This window comes from Aptenodytes patagonicus, chromosome 1 (assembly GCF_965638725.1).
Source record: "Aptenodytes patagonicus chromosome 1, bAptPat1.pri.cur, whole genome shotgun sequence".
Taxonomy (NCBI): domain Eukaryota; kingdom Metazoa; phylum Chordata; class Aves; order Sphenisciformes; family Spheniscidae; genus Aptenodytes; species Aptenodytes patagonicus.
The window spans coordinates 15,891,947-15,912,816 of NC_134949.1; the positions used below are offsets into that span (position 1 = coordinate 15,891,947).

At 43.8% G+C, this 20,870-nt stretch overlaps 1 protein-coding gene across 1 annotated transcript in view; it reads right to left on the reverse strand.

The window, feature by feature from the left end:
• Positions 1-20,870, reverse strand: part of LAMB4 (laminin subunit beta 4) — a 44,868-nt gene that overhangs the window by 11,230 nt on the left and 12,768 nt on the right. The window contains exons 11-26 of the mRNA XM_076328803.1: positions 20,066-20,175; positions 19,503-19,582; positions 18,328-18,478; positions 17,250-17,381; positions 16,332-16,517; positions 15,030-15,151; positions 14,204-14,324; positions 11,227-11,404; positions 9,709-9,852; positions 9,245-9,476; positions 6,876-7,033; positions 5,067-5,291; positions 3,757-3,977; positions 2,409-2,505; positions 1,679-2,054; positions 1,159-1,319 (exon numbers count right to left, since the gene is read on the reverse strand). Of these exons, the coding sequence (XP_076184918.1) occupies positions 1,159-1,319; positions 1,679-2,054; positions 2,409-2,505; positions 3,757-3,977; positions 5,067-5,291; positions 6,876-7,033; positions 9,245-9,476; positions 9,709-9,852; positions 11,227-11,404; positions 14,204-14,324; positions 15,030-15,151; positions 16,332-16,517; positions 17,250-17,381; positions 18,328-18,478; positions 19,503-19,582; positions 20,066-20,175 (2,694 nt within the window). The remainder of the gene's footprint in view (positions 1-1,158; positions 1,320-1,678; positions 2,055-2,408; positions 2,506-3,756; positions 3,978-5,066; positions 5,292-6,875; positions 7,034-9,244; positions 9,477-9,708; positions 9,853-11,226; positions 11,405-14,203; positions 14,325-15,029; positions 15,152-16,331; positions 16,518-17,249; positions 17,382-18,327; positions 18,479-19,502; positions 19,583-20,065; positions 20,176-20,870) is intronic.

Genomic DNA, 20,870 nt, shown 5'->3' on the forward strand with positions numbered 1-20,870 from the left:
AAGTGGGTTTGGAACGTGACCAGACAGCACCACGGATGCTTCAGCTGTGCATCCACTGACCTCCCTGGGATTTATTGTTTCTTTCCCTTCCTGCCTTTCTCAGAGTCTGCACAAGACTGAGTTGAATTGGGAAGCAGAGCCTGGGAGAGCTGTGCTGACTGCTCGTGCGGGGACCTGAGCGGAAGAGCCGGCCCCGGGGGCACCGCCAAGTACAACAAGGGAAGGGAGCCCTAAATCTTGATTAATCCCTCTTTTCCCCTCTTCCTTTCCCTCGGCTTTGTATTCTGTTGACTTTTCCTTCTTTTTTTTGATCTTGTCTAGGCCAATCTTTTTCTTGCCCGAATGAAACACAGAGGAACTACAAATGGGAGTGCATTGCCTGTAGCTTGTGTCTTCTGTGATGCGCACCTTATCTTCTGGGGGTTCATATCTTGGCAGCCATCTCTTTTGAGAGTATACTGCTGACAATCTCCTGCCACTGTGGATGATCTAGCATCTGTTCGAGATCCCCAACTAATACGTCCCTGTCTTTCTCCAGAAACCAGTCTGTGACATTGTCATTACTGCTATTAGCAGCTGATGAAGACTATACTTAGCTCAAGCACAGACGACGTAATTCTTTAAAAAATGCCAAGGAACTCAGTTCTGACTTCACATTTTTTGATGATGGAGAGCTAGCTCCTTACCACATAAAGTAATGTATTTTCCCATGGGAACACTAAGAAATGGCACTATGACTCTCTGCCTTAATTAAACAAACCATTGCTGTACAACATTCTTTAAGTATTGCTAAGAGCAAAAGGAGTCAGAAGTGGGGAAAAAATCCTTTGCTGTTCTGCTCTATGATCTGTGAGTCTATACTGTGAAACTGGGTGGCTTTTAAATCCTGATGTAAACACCGGGATTCATGAGACTTCTGACTGACATGACCCTGGCACATGCATCTGAAAATTAGGATGCTAGAAATCATGGCATTTTAAGATAAAAGGGAGTTTGGAAAGTCAGTGTAAAATGTTGTTAGTATTTACATTTTTGCGCTACCATAGGAAGCTAAAATCTAGGGATCTTTGAAATGTTGTATGGTTCGATGGTGAGAAAAACATTCTGAAATTTCACGGAAAATGTTCACCTATTTCAATTAATTGCTGGCTGCCTTACCTTTGAGGTTCAAGTAATTAAAACTTTGATGCAGATGTATTTTCTGTTGTAGAAGTTCATACACTAGGTCGGCTTCTTCCCCAATGTCTTCTATGTTCTTGTTAAGGTCAGGAAACTCATACAGCGTACTGTGAAGGGGATCCATTTGTGCAACTTTTTGTCTGAAAGGGAAATGGCAGTTATGCAGAAGCAGACCGGATTGCTCTTAAACTAGAATACACAATATTTTAGAGGACAAGACATAAATTTCTAAATGAGCAGAAACATTTACTTGTAATGGCTTATTTGGAAAACCCTTAGGGTGAACTGGAGAATTCCAGCATTTAATTATATGCCCGTGTTGGACAGATAATATATATAAGGATTATTTTGTTCACAGATCTATTGAAAACAGTGACTTAGTAGTCCAGCATCTGTGTGCTGATCAGAAGCAGGACTTGATGTGTAGGGATGGCTGGTGGAGCCGAGGGGAAGACTGCTTTCTCAGCCAAGATTTTTTCAGGAGCAGCCGAGCCCTTACTGAACGTAGCCCTGAAAATCCTTGATGCCTGAGAGGGCCTCCAGTGAAAGAACAGGATGTCTCAAATTTCTTTCAATTTCAGAAATGGCATCTTCAAAGGCTTTGAAGCGCATGTCACAGCTGGGCATTCGTCCTCCTTTATCTTCGAGATTCGCAGCAAACCTCATTAACCCCTGAACAGTCTGAGCAAGGGCAGTAATTTCAGTGTCCCACTGATCAAAACAAAGATGACACTGACGGCAAGAAGGAAAGTCTTTCTCAAAGCCTCGGCTGCACTGGTCGCAGAACCAGCCGGTGACACCAGTGCGGCAGTTACACATGCCGGTGGCTTTGTCACACTTGGGCTGGCTGGTTCCCTCCAGGTTACACCCGCACGCTGCAAGAAAGGGACAGCAAGTTACATCCAGTTGTTCCTTTTCCATGGGATTAACGCATGCAAAAGATACAATCATGCATTTCAAGACAATAAAAGCAAACTGGTGTTTGTGTTAGAGCAAAGTGGACTGCCTGGCTAATGGCTCTTCTTCATCTCTAACTTCCATGGTTCCATCATAACAGTAGAAAGAACAATATAGATAAATAACATAAACACTTTTATCCACCTCATACACACAAATGTATGAAAGCCTGCTTCTCTAGATGTATGTCCCGTCTCCCCTATGAATATAAAAGGTATACGTTTCTTTTGAGGTAGTTTCTAATCCAGTTGTCCCCCCTTAGTAATACTTACAAATGCAATGTGTCTGGGGATTGCCAAAGTAATTTTCCTCACATTCATCGCAACATCTTCCGCTGTAACCTAGCTTACATGGACACTGGCCTGTAAACTGTAAAGACAGTTAGGATTAAATAACTTCCTGCAGAGTCATATGGCTGGATATACATTATTTACTGGGTTTCTTTTTCTCCCTGTGACTTATGTCATATAGCTGTATGGGGACTGCAGTGACACTGCTTGCACATGGTCTTTGAACACCATGGTTTATACAGTATTGGCCCACCTTTCCCATCTTCCTCCTGAAGGCTGTGAAAACAAAATGGACTTTGAGAGGTGGCTTTACTTTACTAATATGAAAGATTTTTTACGTTCCAGTCTGCAGATGCTCTTTGAGAACTCATCCTCTGACTATGATCTGAGAGAGGATTCTTTTCCCTTGTAAACCAGCTTAATTTCTTATTTTTGCTGGAGCAAAGTATTCACCTTAACATTTCAACTTTTAACTACATGATCTACTAACTGTAACTGAAAACCTCACGGGTACATTATGCACATTGCCCTAGAAAATTTATTTTGGCATTCAGCTATTAAATTAAACTGCAGGGAATTACAGCTCTGATAACTGGTACAGCTCAGAAAAGCAGTAGTTCTTTGAGGTTAAGAGCTACATCGGCTAGGAAAAATAATAAATCCACTAAATAAACTGGAACAAACGGAAAGCATATTGAAAGGAAAATGCAAAAGCACATCAGCAAGAGCTTGGGATAAGCTCCTGGTGCTCTGAAGTCAATAGCAAAATTGCTGTTGACTCCATGGGAGCACTATTTCACCTCTCTATTCTGAAATGCTGTTTTATTTTTTTTATTAATTTTTTTTTCATATATTTATATGTTCACTTTCTAAAAAGCGCACAGGAATTAAAGATGAGAAAAGGTACTCTAGCAATCTGATAGATGACGCATGATTAATATAATGGCCACAGCTGTTACTTTATGAAAATAAACACTTAAAAAAATACTCATAAGACTCTTGGGTCCAAGCCTGGACTTCCTTCTTCCCTATACATATACTTACAAGGCAGTTTTTTCCTATGTGACATTTTCTTACAAAGTATTTCTAAGATCCACTTGACAAAGAAACACACAGGCAAAGAGGAATTGCTTACAAGCAGAGCCACATTATCAGAATAGCATATTTGATATAATGACTCAACTTGTGATCGCACCAACTGCAAACTTCCAAAGACTTCTTGCTTTCAGGGAGCACAACAAAAAACTATCCTTATTTATAAGAGGGTCCCCACCGTGCCATGCCAAAACACCACCACCCCGGTTCCCAGAAAACAGAGTAATTTTCTTGCCTGGTTGCACTGGTTGTTTTGGGAGTTTTTTGGATCACAGTCACAGATCTGACATCCTTTTCCACTAGCCAGGTCCCAGTAGCCAGAGGCACACTGGTTGCATGTCGCGCCCACCACGTTGGGCAGACAAGGGCAAGCTCCTGTGGCTGGGTCACACAGACAGGCTGCGTCCCCCCCCGGGCACATGGCAGGGTGAACACCCACTGGATTGCATGTGCACCCTGGAAAAAGGAGGGCAATTACTACAGCAGACAATAATATAGACCGTTGATGGACAATCAGAGCTGTATATAAAGCCCATGCTATAGGTTTACTTCTAGTATGCTTGAATACATTTTTAATTTCATACAGTTTACCTATCTTTCTGTTGTAGCTTATATATTGCTTTGAGCAAACTTACTGGGAACTTTCAGTACTTTTAATACAGGCACAAAAAAATTAAGGCATAGATAATTTTGCATCTTATTAGAATGAAATGTTAAGTATGTTGGATAAAGAGAAGCTGGTAGGCATTATCCAGCGTGGGAAACCCCAGTAAGCCAAGTAAGATAAGAAGCCTTCCTTGTGAGGAGCCAAAAGTTCTTGCTTAACCATTTCTAATGGACATCTTCCAAGAATGAAAAAGGAATGGGCTTGAACTGTATTTTAGAGATTCACAGAAAAAATGTTTCTTGAAAATACCTGTATTTGTCTGGCCTGTAGAAATTAGACCCTCAATCAGGCACATCTGTGAAAATAGTCTTCGAGAAACGTTAGGAAGAAACTTATGCCCTGCATTTTCTTACACTCCTGCCTTTCTGTTAAAAGTGCTGAGTTATTGACAGTATCCTCATGGAGTCTATTAAATTGCCTGAATAGTCTCACTCTAGCCACTTAATGAAAATAACTGGTAAGGCAGGGAGCTCAGCAAGGGATCATCTGGTTAACTGAGCATTGCCTAGTTAGCATCAGCCAGCGACATGGATAAACAATTATCTTTGATTCCTTTACTTTTGATTCCTTCCTGAATGGGCTGAATGGACATTTATTTTTCTAACAGAGAGTACTGATTTCATTTCAGAAATGAGTATTTCCTAGGAGTGATATTCAGTATGACATTTAGTGAGACTCGGATGACAAAGAATTTAATAGGTGCCATATTAACAGTTATTTGGATCACTGGATAGAAATGTATTTGGTATTCTCATATTTTGCTCCATTCATCTGCTTTAGTTTTACTGTCCTTCCAAGGGCTAACCTCTCCCTATAGCCTAATTTCTTTAAACTCTTCTTGGTGGAAATACGCAGTTGCAGTACTGTTGCTTGCTTACTTTGACAGTTTTGATTGAGGGCTGAGCCAAAATACCCTGGTTTGCAGAACTGGCAGTTTGCTCCATGGGTGTTGTGTAAACACTTGGTGCATTCCCCGGTGACCCTGTTACAGGACTCTGGGTCTGTCACATCAATGTTGTTATTGCAGGGACATGGTGCACAGTCAAGCCCAGGGCTGCCTGGGTTTTTGTAGAACCCACTAGGACACTCGTCACACCGATTGCCTGTGGGGAGGAAGGTAAAAATATTTGCTGGCTGATGGGAATTCAAGTGAAACAAGTAATTTCCAGTAATACTGTTAAAAGATTCAGACTGTCTGTTCAAATGCACATTTCCAATGGAAAATATCCACATGTTTGAGACTGTTGTCCTTTAATCCTATGATCAATTTAAATTACATCTCCCACACTGAAATCTGATGGAAACGCACTCTCCTCATCCCAAGTCGTTTTTACCAAGGAAGTCCTTTCAGTAGGAGTAAATAGGTACCCTCTCACACAACACCTCCAAACATCTTTTTCCAGCAAAGTCCTTTCAATGGCAGTAATCAGGGTTGGGTCATATTTGCAGGATTTTCTCTGGGGTCTTCACTACGACAATGTCACAGGAAGGCGTGGAGTGCCCTTTCCTGGAGCAACCCAGGGGCTGGCAGACCTGCCCTCCTTTCCGTAACCCAGTGGAGAATACCCAGAAAGTCAGACAAGCTCTGGGATGCTCTGTCCTTGCTTGCTGGCATTGCAATTACTTCTGCACACTATCCCAACGCCCAACCTGATTGCGGTGCTACCTCTCTGCATCTCAGAAACCTTTCTGGGCAGGCTGGTGTTGCTGGCACCTCATCTACTGGCTCATCCTCAACCAAGGACTCTGCTCCTTCGCCATGGTCCCCAGGACCAGAGCCTTTCACAGTCTCCAAGGAAGTGAGCCCAGTGCCACAGGGGTGACCAAGAGCCTTGCCAGGAAGGAGCGGGAGGAAGAAAGTCCAGAACTGAGGATTGCAGTGGTTTGTGAGGGCAGAATTCCCCTGGGTAAGTACCAACGAGGATCATTTTGGCCCTACAGCAATTACTCAAGCAAAACTGCTCTTGACTTATAAAGGAACCTGGCCTAAGTAAAGATGACAGCATTGGTTTAGTTTTTGGCAGTATTTCCCATTAGGGTTTGCTTCCATCACTGGAGATCTTTATAATGCCCAGGGGAAGGGAAATATCTTCAGTTTTTCCCTGTAGAAATTCAAGCTAAGTCAATAGGATCTTAGGAAGCAAGGCATCAGTTTGCTGCAAAAATATTAGCATTTGAGACAGCTGAGAATGGAAACCTCATTTCTGAAGTGACCATTTGAACACTGAAACAGTCACTTCTGGGCATAACGTCAAAGCAAGATTCTTCTATATGAGGAAATATTTTGTCTGATTAGGAAATCTTATCCGCCCTTTTTGGTGCCCTGTTCTTTCTGATTTGGGCTTTCAATGCTTGTTTTTCAGAGGTAACAAGCAACTGCAGTTCTCCCCCCTCCTCCCCACTATGTTAATGTAGTGCCCCCGGAAAGGAGGAGGTTTCCAGAGAGTGCCATCAGATTAATTGTCTGTATCCACATAGGTGAATCCCTTTTTCAAACACTAATTGCACAATTCCCACTCTTCTCAGTCAGGACTTTGCCACCTAATTTCAGTAAATTTGGGTGTTTACTATTTTATTACCATTATTTCACTTGTCATTTCTGAACAGAGGATGGGCGGAGGATGGTCAATTTTCTCTCTTACATTAATTTTAATAGAATCAAAACCAGTCCTTATTTTGCTTTGTACCTGAATATCCCTCGAGACAATTGCAGACTAGTTGTGTAGACTGGGAGTCCTGGTAACAGGAACGTGCAAAATACCTATTGCTTGTAGGTGCCCCTGGGCACATGCATGGGCGGCAGGGTTGTCCCTTCAGAGGGTTTCCATAATAGCCGTCCACGCACCTGTCAAAGCAGTCAACACAAACGGGTAGGAATTGTCAAGTGCTCCTTTCAGTCTCTGCAGGTGAATCGATTTATATATATATATGTATAATTAATTTAACATTCCAGGTCATTGTAATGCTATCCCCATTAATTGGTACAGATATATCTAGCTTCAAAGGTGTTCTAAAATGGAAAATCAGAGCTGTGTTCCCAAAATCTGGAGCAAAAAGAAAAAAACTTATGTTTTCTTTTCAAGGAATATTTCTAAAGGCTTTCACCTACTCTGGAACAATTTTAATCGAAATGATAATATATACATATGACATATCACACATGCTCTGCATAGACAGCTAAAAGCTGCCATGTAAAAATTCTGTATATTCACCTATCACCACATATATTCATCTATTTCCATACACACACACAAAGAGTGGTTGAAAGTCCTGGTACGGGCAAAAAAGCAACGATTCATTCAGAGCACTCAGAGAATATTGCATAGTTTAGATCCAGAATATGTATGGAAATCAGCCATGCTCTGGCTGACATGTTCTGCAAACCCAGGGTGACGGCTGTTTTGAGGCGGTAGTGGCTGTGCTGTTACCCAGACAGGCGGGGGGCCTTGGGGGCTCCTTGGGGGCTCAGCCACCCCCACCACCCTGCCCGTCACCACTGCCTCCGCATCCCGGACCCCCGTGGCCCCACAGCTGCAGCAATGCAGCAGCTTCTGAAGCATCCTCAGTCTTTGATCTGCTTTACTATGGCAAATGGGAACACAATTCTTTATATGTATACAAGCCAGGCTAAAAGTCTTGGCTATTCGATTATCCTTGCCCTGGGGTCTGGAGCTCCTGCAGAGGCACAGGGCAACAAGTATTTCAGTCTCCCATTTTTAATCTATTTGCCACTTACAAGCACAATAGCCAAAGGCTGTATTGTCCAAAAAGCACTGCAAGAAAAGCTCAATAGGTTTCATGGGGAAATCCTCTTAAAAGTGAATGACAAGGTACAATCCAGCCAAACTAAACTAAACAGCTAACGAATTTAATTCTGACATCTGTGTTGAACTCTGATACTGCTGCCAGTGTGTTGATTATTATAAGTTTTTTTATTGAATCTATATTTTGTGTTTGATAGTGAATGAGTAACTATAAGAACATTTTGATTAATCTTTATGTTAACGTCGTGTAGGGGTTGCTGCTGTGTTATTAATCTTCATGTTAGCGTTATGTAAGGGGTTGTTGTGTTAGTCACTGGACCATGTTAACCTTACTTTTAAGTCTCTAGAGCGCGACCAGACCACTCAGGCTTTATTGTATATGGGATGACTTATTTGACAACTTGACAAGGTAGATGAATGAATATCTAGCTAACTTGGCAATGAAACTTATTTTAAGGTAACCTGAAGTGAACTGCCCTCATTATAATACTAAAAAACACACCCACAGGTCAAGAAGACCCTTGCCCAGGTGAAGACCCTTCCCCTGCGCAAGCGTAGTAACAGAAGAGAATGACACAGCAGATATAAGTGTATGTAAATCACTAACCAATCATTGTAATTGGGAGTGTACTACCTTGTAATTCTTGTGTATAAATATAACGGTGATCTAGCCATAGGTGTGCTTGATTTGTGGAAATTCCACCTTGCACCCGGCGCCACAATAAAGAATGCCTGCTTTCTAAAACTCCAAATTGAGTCTTAGAGAGTTCTTCATCTGCCGATTTACGGTAACAAGTGTATAGAATAAAAAAAAAGGAGCACTGTTTTGAATGGAGCTGGAACACATGGGAAAGTCATTTGCTGGTAAGCTCCTCAGAGATAATTGCAGGTATTAAAATGAGTATTCAGCACAAGGTTAGCCTCTTGACAATTTAAAAGCTGGCAGGAGTCAGTGTATCTCATACGCAGTGCCTTGCACATGTCTCCAAGCACATGGTGCCACGGCACCCATGTCTCAAATGCCTTCTTGCAGGGACCCCGCTGCAATGCTGTGTGCATGCCGTGCCTGCAGTCCTCCCACAGGCATTACATGCACCTTCGCACATGCATTTGCCGAACAAATAGGTACCTGCCATTCAGCAGCTAGGCCCAGTTTAATCTCAGGTTTAGGTTTGTGTTTCCAGTTAAGGTCACTGATGCATTCATGGGGATGTAGGTGGGCCCCCAGCTACACACGCGTTTCAGAGAGCGCAGTGTTTTGGTGAGCTTTGCAGTGCTGCCCATCAACTTACCTTTCACAGTGGCTTCCAGCTGTAAACCCACGGCAGTTCAGGCACACTCCGGTCACTGGGTCGCAAAGCTCCGCATAGCCGTTACATGGGCAAGGACGGCAGTAGGGAAATCCAAAATACCCAGCCAGACATCGGCTGCAGCGCTGACCATCCACCTCCCGGCGGCAGGAGCACTGCCCTGTCACCTGGTCGCACAGCGTGCTCAGCGAGCCTTGTGGGTGGCACTCGCATGCTGGAAAACACCGAAAGCAAAGCTGTGGCCTGAACGTATTCCTGCTCATTGCTGGCATTGCTGCTCGAAGGCAGTGCGAGCAGCAGGGATGGAAAATTCATTATTTGTGGAAACATTTTTTATATTGCTTCACACATAATCATGGATTCAAAGCCCTAAAAAGTTGGGGTATGCATGAAGAACCAAATACTGGTACTGGTACTGGTACTGGTGCTGGCTGCCAAGTACTCACCGTAGCAGCCATGGAAGCCGAAGCCGTAGCTGCCCGCAGAGCAGGTGTTGCAGCAGCGTCCCACGACATTGGCTTTGCACTGACACTGGCCCCCCAGTTTACTGCAGCTGGCATTCAGCGACCCTTGGGGATTGCACTTACACGCTGCCAAGGGGAAAGAAAATCAAGACAGGTTTGGTTATAAAGGAGTGTGACTGCTCATAAACTTGCAGGTTTTACACTTAAAAACAGAAAGAAAAGAGCTTGATTATTCTCATCAGGGGTTCACTAACCACTGATGGCCATGGCTTGGATTATTTGATGCTATAGCATCGATGGTGATGGTGTATCAGGCACCAGCACAAGTCTCAGTGTTGGAGCTGCCACATCCAGGGCACTGCCTTCAGCACATATTTGGGATAGGACAGAAGAGGGCGTAGCAAAATGTAGATCCAAAATGGACATATCCTGAAGTCTAGAAGGGTTTGATATAAATCTATGTCTAGCTGCAGCACGGGACATAACCTGCAAGCAGTACTTGGACAGCCTGCACCTGTGTATTGTTTACTGCTTTCTGGACACCTTGGACTAACTTGTTGAGTGAAGCTGGTCTGCTAACTCACTGAGGGTGTTTGTCCAGGATGCTCAGATGCCAGTGCTAGAAAGCCAAAGTGCCATGTTTCGTTGGGAGAATCCCATCACTATGGGAATCAGGCTAATGGGGAGTCAGCACAGCCCAAACTTAAATGAGGGGGGTCTGTGGCTGCATAGGCATGACCACATCACATGATGTGTGAGTGAGGCATCAGTCCTTCTAAAAATAGCCCAAACCAAGCAGATGCTATCAGGTCCATTGGAGGCAAGGCTCCCTGAAAGGAGCTGGACACCAAAGTTGTCCAGAAAGGCCCCTTCTGTTACTGGAAGAGCAGAGAAGTTCCATTTCTCTGGGTCCAACACCAGGGAAGTCTCCTGAGCCACTGAGCCTGGCTGCCCTTTCCATGGTGGGTCCAGGAGACTGCCTGGGGCTTCAAACCCCAACTGCCACTGCCCTCTTGCTGGGACACCACCGAGGTTTTCTTGGTGAATCTATTCCAGAACATCAGCTTGTGTGCCATCATGCCTGAAGTCCTACCAGGGCATCCAGCTGGCCTGCAGCATCCAGGGAGAGGGCTTAAAAACTCCTCTGTCATTTTACAGCAGCCAGAAAAGTAGGAAAGTTACTGCTTTGGTCATCTGGTGAAGCTGCATCTGATTGAAATACTCTTCAGAAAACACACAAGCACTGCCATGGTCCCTGTCATGCTGCTCCATGAAGCTCATCAGGTGTGATGGACTCCGAGAGCCATGCCACCAAAAGGTGTTTGCAGCGCACTCAGGGTTCAGCGGGACATATCCTGCACGTCCATACATACCACATACTGATTGGCTTCACTCACCTACACCACCATGGGCTGGGAGCTCTCCAGTCAACATATTCTACAAACTCAAGGGAAAACCAGTAACTGTCCAAAAGAGCTGCCTGTACAGGTTGCTCCTTACCGACGGCGCCGTTGTGAATACGGGCTGACATGCTCACTATGAGCCGTGCGCACACTTCAGGCAAGACATGAGGTCCGACTTCTGATGCAATTTCAATACAGTGATACTTCTGGTACTCATCTAAATCCTTTTCACTGCATAAGTTCTCCACAGAGCTGATTCTGGGAATAAGTCCAAGCTTTGGCATTAAAGAGGGAAAAGAAAACATTTTTGCTTAGATACACTGAAAACCAGAATTTCCCACATTCTCTTACTGTGCTCTGCATTGCAAGAACAGAGGCCTGGAGCACCGCGTTTCCAAATCTGCCGTTGTGCTGCTCAGTCATCTAAATTCACATTTATTCATAGAATCATAGAATCATAGAATCGTTTAGGGTGGAAAAAACCTTTAAGATCATCAAGTCCAACCGTTAACCTAGCACTGCCAAGTCCACCACTAAACCATGTACCTAAGCACCACATCTACACATCTTTTAAATACCTCCAGGGATGGTGACTCAACCGCTTCCCCAGGCAGCCTGTTCCAGTGATTGATAACCCTTTCAGTGAAGAAATGTATCCTAATAGCCGATCTAAACCTCCCCTGGCGCAACTTGAGGCCATTTCCTCTCGTCCTATCACTTGCTACCTGGGAGAAGAGACTGACACCCACCTACAACCTCCTTTCAGGTAGATGGAGAGAGAGATAAGGTCTCCCCTGAGCCTCCTTTTCTCCAGGCTAAACAGCCCCAGTTCCCTCAGCTGCTCCCCATAAGACTTGTTCTCCAGACCCTTCACCAGCTTCGTTGCCCTTCTCTGGACACGCTCCAGCACCTCAATGTCCTTCTTGTAGTGAGGGGCCCAAAACTGAACACAGTATTTGAGGTGCAGCCTCACCAGTGCCGAGTACAGGGGCACAATCACTTCCCTAGTCCTGCTGGCCGCACCATTTCTGATACAAGCCAGGATGCTACTGGCCTTCTTGGCCACCTGGGCACACTGCTGGCTCATATTCAGCTGGCTGTCAACCAGCACCCCCAGGTCCTTTTCTGCCAGGCAGCTTTCCAGCCACTCTTCCCCAAGCCTGTAGCGCTGCATGGGGTTGTTGTGGCCCAAGTGCAGGACCCGGCACTTGGCCTTGTTGAGCCTCATACAGTTGGCCTGGGCCCATCGATCCAGCCTGTCCAGGTCCCTCTGCAGAGCCTTCCTACCCTTGAGCAGATCAACACTCCCGTCCAACTTGGTGTCGTCTGCAAACTTACTGAGGGTACACTCAATCCCCTCATCCAGATCATTGGTAAAGATATTAAACAGAACTGGCCCCAGTACTGAGCCCTGGGGAACACCACTTGTGACCGGCCACCGACTGGATTTGACTCCATTCACCACAACTCTTCGGGCCCGGCCACCCAGCCAGTTTTTGACCCAGTGAAGAGTATGCCTGTCCAAACCATAAGCAGCCAGTTTCTCCAGAATGCTGTCGGAAACAGTGTCAAAGGCTTTACTAAAGTCTAGGTAGACCACATCCACAGCCTTTCCCTCATCCACTAAGCAGGTCACCTTGTCATAGAAGGAGATCAGGTTAATAAAGCAGGACCTGCCTTTCATAAACCCATGCTGACTGGGCCTGATCATCTGGTTGTCCTGTACGTGCCATGGGATGGGACTCAAGATGATCTGCTCCATAACCTTCCCTGGCACCGAGGTCAGACTGACAGGCCTGTAGTTCCCCGGATCCTCCTTCCGGCCCTTCTTGAAGATGGGTGTCACATTTGCTAACCTCCAGTCAACTGGGACCTCCCTGGTTAGCCAGGACTGCTGATAAAGGATTGAAAGTGGCTTGGTGAGCACTTCCACCAGCTCCCTCAGTACCCTTGGGTGGATCCCATCTGGCCCCATAGACTTGTGTGTCTAAGTGGTGTAGCAGGTTGCTAACCATTTCCCCATGGATTATGGGGGCTTCATTCTGCTCCCCGTCCCTGTCTTCCAGCTCAGGGGGCTGGGTACCCCAGGAACAACTGGTCTTACCATTAAAGACTGCAGCAAAGAAGTCATTAAGTACCTCAGCCTTTTCCTCATCCTTTGTCACTATGTTTCCTTCCGCATCCAATAAAGGATGGAGATTCTACTTAGCTCCCCTTTTGTTGCTAATGTATTTATAGGAACATTTTTTATTGTCTTATTCTGAAGGTCTAGTCATTCCCCAAGTTCTTCAAATAAAAGAGACTGTGTATAAAAAATATTATAATAAGACCTCAGATATATGCTCAGAACTGTTTTTGCTTCTAAGAGGTGCCATGTTGATGACTCCAAAAGCAGTATCTGGCCAAAATTTTTCCTTGTATTACCGAGATAGAGAAAAATCAGCTGAAGGTTCTATGTCCAAGTATGGCCAGCCCTTGTCAGGTCCAGTTCTACAGAAGTAACTAGAGGAATGGACTTAAAAATATTTTTCTCAAGAGAAGGACCCAAAACTAACACCCAGTTCCTGACTTGGTGGAAACTTGGGAAATGTCTGGACCCAGTTCCCAGGAAAGTACAGAACTAATTTTACTTTTCCAATGTCATCTTTAAATATATCCATGATTTTTTAATTAGATTCAGTCAAATTATAGAGATTTAAAAAAAAACCCCTAAGTGATTAAGAACTGCATGAATTTATATCCCTAACCACAGCATCTTGTCAGCATATGTGGAGTGTGCTCATAATAAATGAGCAACAGATAGAGGTACATACTCTGATTATTAACGTATGCAACAAGTATGACTTGGTGAGCTATTATGGTATTGCTTCATGAAAATTAAAACAGATACAATTCTGTCTTTCCATACAAAAACATGCAAACACAGTGCTAATGGAGGTAATCAGAAGCACACTTGCCTGAATTTCTATTAAGACACACTATAAATGATTTTAAAATATTTTGAATAAGTGCATAAAAAAAAAATCATACTGATATAAATACAGCCTCAAGGAAATTGTGACAGAAGTACTTACTGAGTCAATCAAGATGAACGATTTCGCCTTTGGGTCAGAGGCAGAGGGCTGAGAAAAATACACATCCACAGAATATTCTGCTCCTGGCTCCAGGCAGACTGGAGTTTGCAGAAGTGCAATCCTGCTTAGCAGAAATAAAGCACAGTTATAGCCAGGAGTCGGGACAAGGCAAGTTTACTGGATGCTGTGAGCGCTCCCTCCCCTCTGTGCCTGCATCCTGATGCCTGCAGCCCTGAGCAGGCCCTGCTGCTGGGAGCACACCCAGACCCACTGCCTGCAGGCTTTGAGAAAGCTGCATGACTTCTGCCTGCATGATTCACCAAGCGCAATTTAAACCTTGTGAGATTAAACTGAAAATGGCAGGTATTACTACTTCAAGCAAAGGAGTTTCCAACTCACTGTTCATATTTGTCCTTTCCTGTCCCTGTTTGACCAAGACTTCGGGCACACCTTCTTGGCTCCTCTCTATTCTTTGCATAGGTCCAAGCCGAAAAGCTGGTTTTGAAAATAGGCTAGGACAGTGACTTTAAGTCAATATTTCCTTTCTATACTGAAATAGCTGCAGTTGGATCTTCGCCAAAGCAACGACTAATCCCAGCAGGATCTCAGGCTGCTCTCCTGCTTGGGCAAACCTTTGCCAGGCTGAGGACTGGAGCACCAGACTCTTCCTTAGAGCCTACGTGGTATTGCTGTGTAACAGCAACAGGAAAGGTCACACATGTGTTTCCAATATTCCCACTTTCCCACACATTTATCGCTGTGCAGTGCTTCAGTAAAAGATTTGTACACAGAAAATCTACAGGCAAAAGGACAGGAATAGTCGGACCTCTTTGTAGCTGGGAGAGGCAACGCATGTTGTTCCTGTGAAAGGCCCTTGTTTTTGCAACGTTGACTTGACAAAATACCAGCGGGCTGGATGGCAACACTTGCTAGCCAGTCTTCCAAGGACTATAAACAAAGGACAAAAATTATGCTCATTTTTTGTATCTGAAAAACCCACTTTCTCTTTGCCAGGGTTAACGAAAGCCATCTGAAAGACTGCACACTGCAGTGGCAAAACAAATTTTCTCTTTGTTCTTTACAGGACTAAAAAAATAATGTTATTTGTGAAAAATGCAATGGCTAATTGAAGAGCAGAGACGGAAATGGGACCTCAGCTGGTGCAAATGGAAACAGCTCTGTTAAACTCATTGGAGTTGTTTCCTTACTTAGCACAGTGTTGTCCCAGAGATAACCTTCATTATCTGCCTCCTCTCACATATAATAAGGAACTACAAACATAGAAGACTTTGTAACAAAAGTCTTCAAAATTCAACTGTTTAATCTAATCCTTAGAAGGAAAAAGCTACATCAAACCAGCCCACTGCAAAATTGTTCTCATGTTTTAAGACACTGGGAGTTTTGCTTGCTACAGAATGACAGTAAGAGAACAGAATACAATAGACAGAAGGAGGATCTTGAGTGGTGGGATTGTCCCAGGGAGCTGCAAAGCGAAAGAGCAAGGCATGCAAAAATACTGGTATCAGAAAAACACTTGCCTGTGTTTTTGAAGACATGGGTGCGGACTTGGGTTTAACCAGATTTGGGTTAACAGATTTCCCTAGACATGTCTTTATCATTGAGAAATTTTGTCCAGGCAAAAAATAAGATTTTGGCTATTTTCCTACAATGTTCACACATCTCAGAGCCCAGCTGGAGCAACTGGGAAGCTGGATGTCTGCAAAAGCCCTGGATAAATATCTACTCAGATCACTCCTGCCTGTGCACATTTTTCGGCCCAGAAACTCCCAGCTAGAAATACAGGGTGCCCATCTAAAAGGAGCTGCATTTTGCATGTGTCTGATTTGTGAACAAAAGTCTGGTCCAAGCAAAGGTACCAAAAGAGGAACTCCAGAAGATGAAATCTTGGCCAATGCTTAGAAAATACTTGTGATGCTGATTTTTCAGATATGAGTGGAAAGAGTTAAGGGGATCAGTGGAGGGCATGTTGCTCTGTTGATAAGGATGAAAAGGCAAACAATTTTAAATTTAAATATAAAGAGTGGGACAAGTTGCTGTGTCCTATTATTGACAAAATATACCCTGCATCTATCACAACATCATAAGACACACAAGACATCACAAGTACCTCAGGCTCATAACGAATTGTGATGTCAAAGTCCATAGCAAAGGGAACGTTGTTGACAGCAAATCTCAGCCCAGCTCCGCTGGGAACGCGGGCGAAGCCGGGTCCCGTCCATGTGACAGACCGGCCGGCGCTGGGCTGCCTGAAAACCACCGACACAGCCGAGTCCTGTCCAAACTGCACTGCACCCTGCAAAGACATACTGACATTTTCAACAACACACAGAGTCAAATTACAAAAAGCAAACTCAGAAAAAGAAAGGAAGTATTTTTTCCATGTTATTTACTTATTTCAGCAATCAGCCAGCCTCATTTTCTGAACAAGCTTGCGATCGACACTCTAAGAACTCTCCCACATGTAGGATGTTTAGGGTCACATATAGAGAAAAGCTTCCTCTAGCTTTGCAACAACAGCAACAAGAAGGACTAGAATAATCCATCCATCTCTGTATATTTGGCATCTCCAGGCATTCACATTGCAAACCTTAAATGGATTAAGCTTGATTTCATACATGTCTGGACTTTTCATTATAAGCTATAAATATCAATACTTACAATGACAAAGCTGACAGCATTTAAATGCAGTAGGTACCATGTTAACATCTAGGTACACTTCAACGTTGGAAATGTCTTGCAAGCAAAAAAAAAAAAAGGATTTTACCTTTCATGGGGGCTCCTCCCTTCTAAACAATACATTGAACCTGAGCCTACAATGGCACTGGACATAGCAGAGCAAACCTGTCAATGTGAATTATAGAATGTCCAGCCCAACTGTGTACCAAAAAATTTATTTCATTTGTGTCAGGATCGTAACGTCTAGGACTGTGAATCCCACATGCTCAGACATTTCCTTGCCCTCTGTTGCAAAATAAAATTTTAGTATTTGGTGTAGCCTTAAGTAACTATTAAAGTACCAATTTACCTGTTCCAGTCCAGATTTTCTTACACTTCGTTTCTTGCTCCTGTTTAACACAATCTTTCCATTTTCAATCATGAACTCATAGCCTTGCTTCTGGAAATAGATGTCACACCTTGGAAGAGTGCTTGGTTTAACCTATGAAGTAAAAGTAATGAGAGAGGGGACAGCACTGTCTCAACAATGTTGAAGGGTAGGTAGGCAGCTAAATGAAAATCCACATTCTTAAAACAAGCTCTATTCTCTACTGAGTGAAACTCTAAACTATGGCCCAGCAGCTGCTGGAAACCCTTTTCCCTCACTCTCTTACAATTAACTTGCACTTCCTCTTAAGCTATGTCCCAGACATCTGTTTTCCATTTAATTATTGGACTGTGGGATGATTACTGGTTGTGATTATAGATAAATATTTGTGGATGTGACCTGCAAATAAACATTTTTTTATTATTCCTTCTCTATAGCTTCTGGACAATACATCGGAGAAGAAATGTTCGCAAAAACGTAGGCAGCAGAAGGAATCCATTCCAGACTTGTACTCTGCTAGGGGAACAACTACCCCTATTTTGAGGGGGAAAAAAAAAAAAAAAAATTCTAAAAACATTACAGATGGCTGCCAAATTCTTGAGGAAATTGGGCTACAATCAGTGCCATTATATAAGGCAGCAGGAATGAGTCCAATGGAGCAGAGAGAAATTTGATTCTTCCCCTGTTGGAGATTCCCAGAAATATCACAGTTTGTGATAGCTGTTGGCAACTCAAACAAACTTCCTCTAATTTAAATAATTAAATTAATTTCTCTAATTCATGCTAGACCAGCCTGCACTTGAGGAGCAGCAAGGACAGCTTTGCAGGTCACACCATGCTGTAGCGACTGTCCCTTGGTAACAGCCACAGTTATGGGATAGTCATGTCTATGAAGAACAAGGCTGAACTGAGGATGGTCAAGGGACTTGCTTTGTATCTTCCTGCTAACAAGACGCTCCGGCTGCTCTCTGAGTGAGGGCTCCTCTCCTCAGCCTCGGCTCCTGTGCCACCACTGCATGGATCCCCTCTCAGTACAACACCTAAAAAGCCAGCTACGTACCAAGGGTGCAGAGCCAGAAAGGGGCTTTGCATGCTCAGCTTCATAAATATAATAATCCAGAGGTAAAAAGAAGTAGCCTGGGGCTGGCTCGTTACACTGGCGGCTCACAACATTGGGAAGACACTTGCACTGACCGTCCTTCGGTGAGCACCTAGGGTAAGAGTTGGTAAAGGGAGGACGTCAAGAGTGCAGCATGGCTGGGTCCTCACAGCACGAGAGCAGCTCAGCTCCACCCTTGTTTCAGCTTTGCTTCGTTTCTTCCATTGTCAGATCACCTCCCCTATTAAACATTTTCCTACCACCCACCCCTTCTGCTTCCTCCTTCCGATGCTGAATTTATTCAGTGCTACTTTTTCATTGCTTAGGAGGCGTGACGTACTTCGTCTTTCTCCGTCCATTCCATACCTGAAGCACAAATCCTTGTTTCCTGATCATCCGTTACTATCTATTCCTGTAACCATTTCTTGTATCTGTTCCTATATCTATTACTGTATCTATCACTATTCTTAAATATCTATCACCCATAATTTTAGAGGCAGGACATGAGATCAGAAGGACCTTTGATTTGGTGTGAGATTGTAACTTTCATATACTTACACTCTTATTTAACACATCAGATGATTACTAGCTTTGATTTACTTGCTCACAAGGAGCTGCTCTATGGCACTGGACTATGTGCTCCTATGTCTGAAGTCTAACAGCAGTAGTGAAGACCCCTGCCCAAAAAATTCCTGAAGGAACCCAACTGAAACCAAGCTTGCTTCTGAAATTATGTATTTTGAATAGGAGCCAGTACAACAGAAAAAAATAAGATATTTGTAGCTTTTAAAGTAGATGTACGAAGCTAAGTTAAAAAAGTCTCTAACTTACTTGCAATTTCTATTAATATTAGGGCCTCTGGTTCTCTCAAACCATGCAGTTTATATTTTATATTAAACAAATCTTGACTCAAGCTGGTTCAAAGATGGCTTCAAAGGAAAAAGGTAAATCCCCCTTAAAATCACAAATAAATGCCCAAGATCCCAAGACGACTTTACACTGTTTGTATGTGATGAAATTACATCTGCATTCTATTTTCCCATTTGTACTGAGACTCTATTAACCTAATTAGAAAGTGTAGCCTAAGAGTTTATAAAAATCAAAACTAAGAAAAAACTTGGAAAACATTAACTTACAAATTATTCTGGGATCCACCAATGTCACAGTCACATGGAGAACAGCCATACAAGCTGTTGCCAAGACCCCAGTATCCTACCTGGGATAAAAAGAAAGTGAAAGATTTTTTACAGCAAATATTTAAGTATGTAAAGCACAACAGAACTTATTCCCCTGGATGAACAATGCTCTGGAGCACTCCTGGGCTGCCTGCCTGTGCTTGGCCATGTGAGATTGCTTCTCTTACCAGATTGCATGGGTGCTCACCTACTGCAAGAATAGCCAGATATTTTCCCCATTTGTGCAAGCAAGTTGCTCTAGAAATAGCAAAGATGGTCTGAGGACATGATTTTGCATTTCCTTTCTTTCCTGTGAGTGCTCCTCCTAGTGCAATTTTATTGCACAAATGTTTGCAAGCCATAAAAAAGAACCAGATGTGTCAATGCAAAATGGGAGCATACAGCTGTAAAATTATTTTGAATTTTGACTAATTGTTTATTTTTCTGGCAATGAAAAGGCAGGAGATGGGAGAGGGGACTTCTAAAACCACATGCAGAAGTAATAACAAAAACTGAGTACGTACAAGGCATTTTTCACAGTGTTGCCCCGTGGCAAACCGCTGGCAGAGGCACTCTCCGGTGGCAGGATCACAGATGGAGAAAGGCAAACTGCCGGAAGGATCGCAGTTGCAGGCTGCAGGGAGAGAAATGCACGGTTACCTCTGCGGGCCCCAGTGATGGCAGCAGGACTGGCGTTTGCTTTAGATGTGGCATCAGAATGACAGGCAGTCTCTGTCCTCCAGACAGATGCTTTGCAGGTGGACCTGGCACCCTGCAGCCCTCGGACTACCCTCGGGGAATGGACTGTTTCCCCAGTGGGGATCCTCTCTGGGGGGAGCAGGGGCACTGGCAGAAGTCCAGTGCGGTGGTTTGCCGTGTGCTGATCTGCACTGCACAGTCCTTGCATGTTGCTGAGTACCATGTGGTGGGCATAACATGCTCACAAACCCACAGTGTGCCTGGGTAGGGGCGGGATGTGTTTTTCAGCGAGCCTCGCTTGGAGGAACAGCTGGCTGGAAGCTCTCATGGCAAGGCAGCAGCTCCTGCCATCTTGACACTGCACCGTGTAGTGCAGAGTCCGAGTATCCTAACAAGCGATTCCTGGGATCCCTTCTGTGGCTTTTCATTCACCCTTGTGCTGATTTTGATTCTAAAATTATTTTCATGTGTTTTAATCTCCCTTTTTAATTAAATTCCATATTTAATAATGCTTCTATTAACAACAGCCTGATCCATCATAATATACTATGTATTCTGCAAGTGATTTTTTGCAGATGCAAAAAAAAGATGCAAGTGCATCTTTTCCATCTCAGATGCTGCACCAGGTAC